At 46.7% G+C, this 1,978-nt stretch overlaps 1 protein-coding gene across 1 annotated transcript; it reads left to right on the top strand.

Moving 5' to 3' along the window:
- The first annotated feature begins 331 nt into the window (after positions 1-331).
- On the top strand, positions 332-1,528 carry LOC147448455 (uncharacterized). The gene has a single exon (XM_086522380.1). The coding sequence runs from the start codon at positions 574-576 to the stop codon at positions 1,153-1,155; it is 582 nt and encodes a 193-aa protein (XP_086378506.1). The 5' UTR covers positions 332-573; the 3' UTR covers positions 1,156-1,528.
- Positions 1,529-1,978: the final 450 nt, after the last annotated feature.

Here is a 1,978-nt window from a genome sequence, read left to right as displayed (position 1 = left end):
GTCCTAAGAGCCAAGTGATCTCACAATGTACTGCTGATCGACTATAGTGACGTTTCTTCCTGTCTTATACGTGTAAAGAGAAACACTTTTTTTAAAGTTTCTCCTTGGGTTGAGGAGTTCTAGTCAACTTTGATAGGTTAGACTCCCAAAATCCATGCTAATGCCTTGCTTCATTAGAATTATCTCTTGAATTGTACTAAAACCTTAATATTCTCCATACCCCAATGCGAGTAGTAATCCCAAACCTTAATCATCTCTTGTCATTTGGAGACGTGGGTGTCACATGGTGCAGGCCTCGAGGTCGTAAGATTTCTTGCCATTGGGGTTGTGTGTGCTGGAACGTTGACCTTGGTGCTTATGGAAACGTAATTTACAACTTAGCACAATGAGGACAGCCAGGTAAGCGCGTAGGGGCGATCAAAAAAGTCGCGAACTTTGGCGAGGAAGTCGGGCAACTGTGTTACGGTGAGCTACAAGAGGAGCACCAACGAGGTGAAGCACAATAAGCACATACTCTCTCTCTCTCTCTCTCTCTCTCTCTCTCGCTCTCGCGCGCGCGCTCGCTACCCACATATGGCGGCAGCAGGCCGTAACGGGACCCTCGTGAAGCTGGCTGCAGCGCTCACGTTGCCGGCGGTGGTGATGCTTCTTTTGACAGCTGCAGTTTCTACAGAAGCTGCTCCAGGAAAAGGGAAGGTGCAAAAGCTGTCGTTCTTTCTGCAGCAGGAGATCGGACTGAACGAGCTGATAATGGTTCCGGCGGCGAGGGCACCGGTGAGCGGAACGGCAACGGGGTTCGGACTCGAGATGGTGTACGAGTTCATTATGACGGAGACGGCGGATCCGGCGTCAGCCGTGATGGGGTATGTGCGCGGGACGGCCATCGCCGTCAACAACACAGCGGCAGCCACCGTGTTCTTCATGAACAACGTGGTGTCGTTGGACTATAAGGGTGTGAAGGGCACGCTGGCGCAGCAGGGCGAGGCTATCTTCACGCCTAATTCGTCGTGGGAGTTTTCCATCGTAGGCGGCACGGGCGTCTTTCGGAATGCCGTGGGCTACAGCGTAGGCGCCCCCGTCTCCGGCACCCGCACACCGGAAGGCCGCCTCCATGTCGTCACCCATTACGACGCCCGCTTCACCTTCGTCTGGTAGCCATATAACTCCATGGTCACTGACAGATTGTAGATCTTTGAGGTCTCTAATTTAGACTCCCTGATTCCTTCATTCATTTGTACTCTAGTCTTCACCACATTTATCTTCCAATCTCTTAAATTATTCTCAGTAAAAACTTCTGTTCAAGGTTGTTCAACCATTCTCACATCTTCTTGGAAGTCTCTTTAGACTACCCCACAAAAAAGACACCACCATCGTGCTTTAGACTCCCTCATTCCTTCATTCATTTGTACTCTATCTAGTCTTCACCACGTTCATCAATTTATACTTTCATTCTCTCACATTCTTAATTTAACCTCTTTTAAAGGTTGTTCACCACTCTCACGTTTTCAATATATTTTCTTTTAAAGGACGTTGTTGCTCTTACTTTTGTCATGCAAAATCCTACTACTATTCAAAGGAAACCACATTGGTATAATGTTGTGCCCAAAGTAGCAATAGGTGAAATATGGTTGGTTCTTTATTCGGTGTCGGGAGATATGTGTTCGTTACATGAGTCGGGCAAACGTCGGATCTATGGCTGTGTGAGAGGTGTGAAAGAAATAATCAATTAATCGATTAATGCGTTGAGTAAAACTTAATTCTTAGCCAAGGCGAGCTATTAACAGCGTCGTCATTTGGATCATCTGCTAACTAAGAGTTTAAGCTCCCATTTACAGGATTAATCGAGCCGTTAACGACAGTGGACTTAACAGAATGTTAAATCAATTTCTAGCTGATGACAGTGATGGAAATTTTCTTATACCGCTTTATCTGCTTCAAGTTCCGTTAGATTCTGCAAGTTTTATTCTCCTCACTGTCT

This window comes from Adiantum capillus-veneris, chromosome 10 (genome assembly GCF_014529385.1).
Source record: "Adiantum capillus-veneris isolate H3 chromosome 10, ASM1452938v2, whole genome shotgun sequence".
Classification (NCBI taxonomy): Eukaryota; Viridiplantae; Streptophyta; class Polypodiopsida; order Polypodiales; family Pteridaceae; genus Adiantum; species Adiantum capillus-veneris.
The sequence above is the reverse complement of the archived record's forward strand: the minus strand, read 5'-3'. Positions and strand labels throughout refer to the sequence as shown.

Excerpts from the sequence above, each read along its gene's own strand:
- LOC147448455 (XM_086522380.1), top strand. The coding sequence starts at position 574 with ATGGCGGCAGCAGGCCGTAACGGGACCCTCGTGAAGCTGGCTGCAGCG.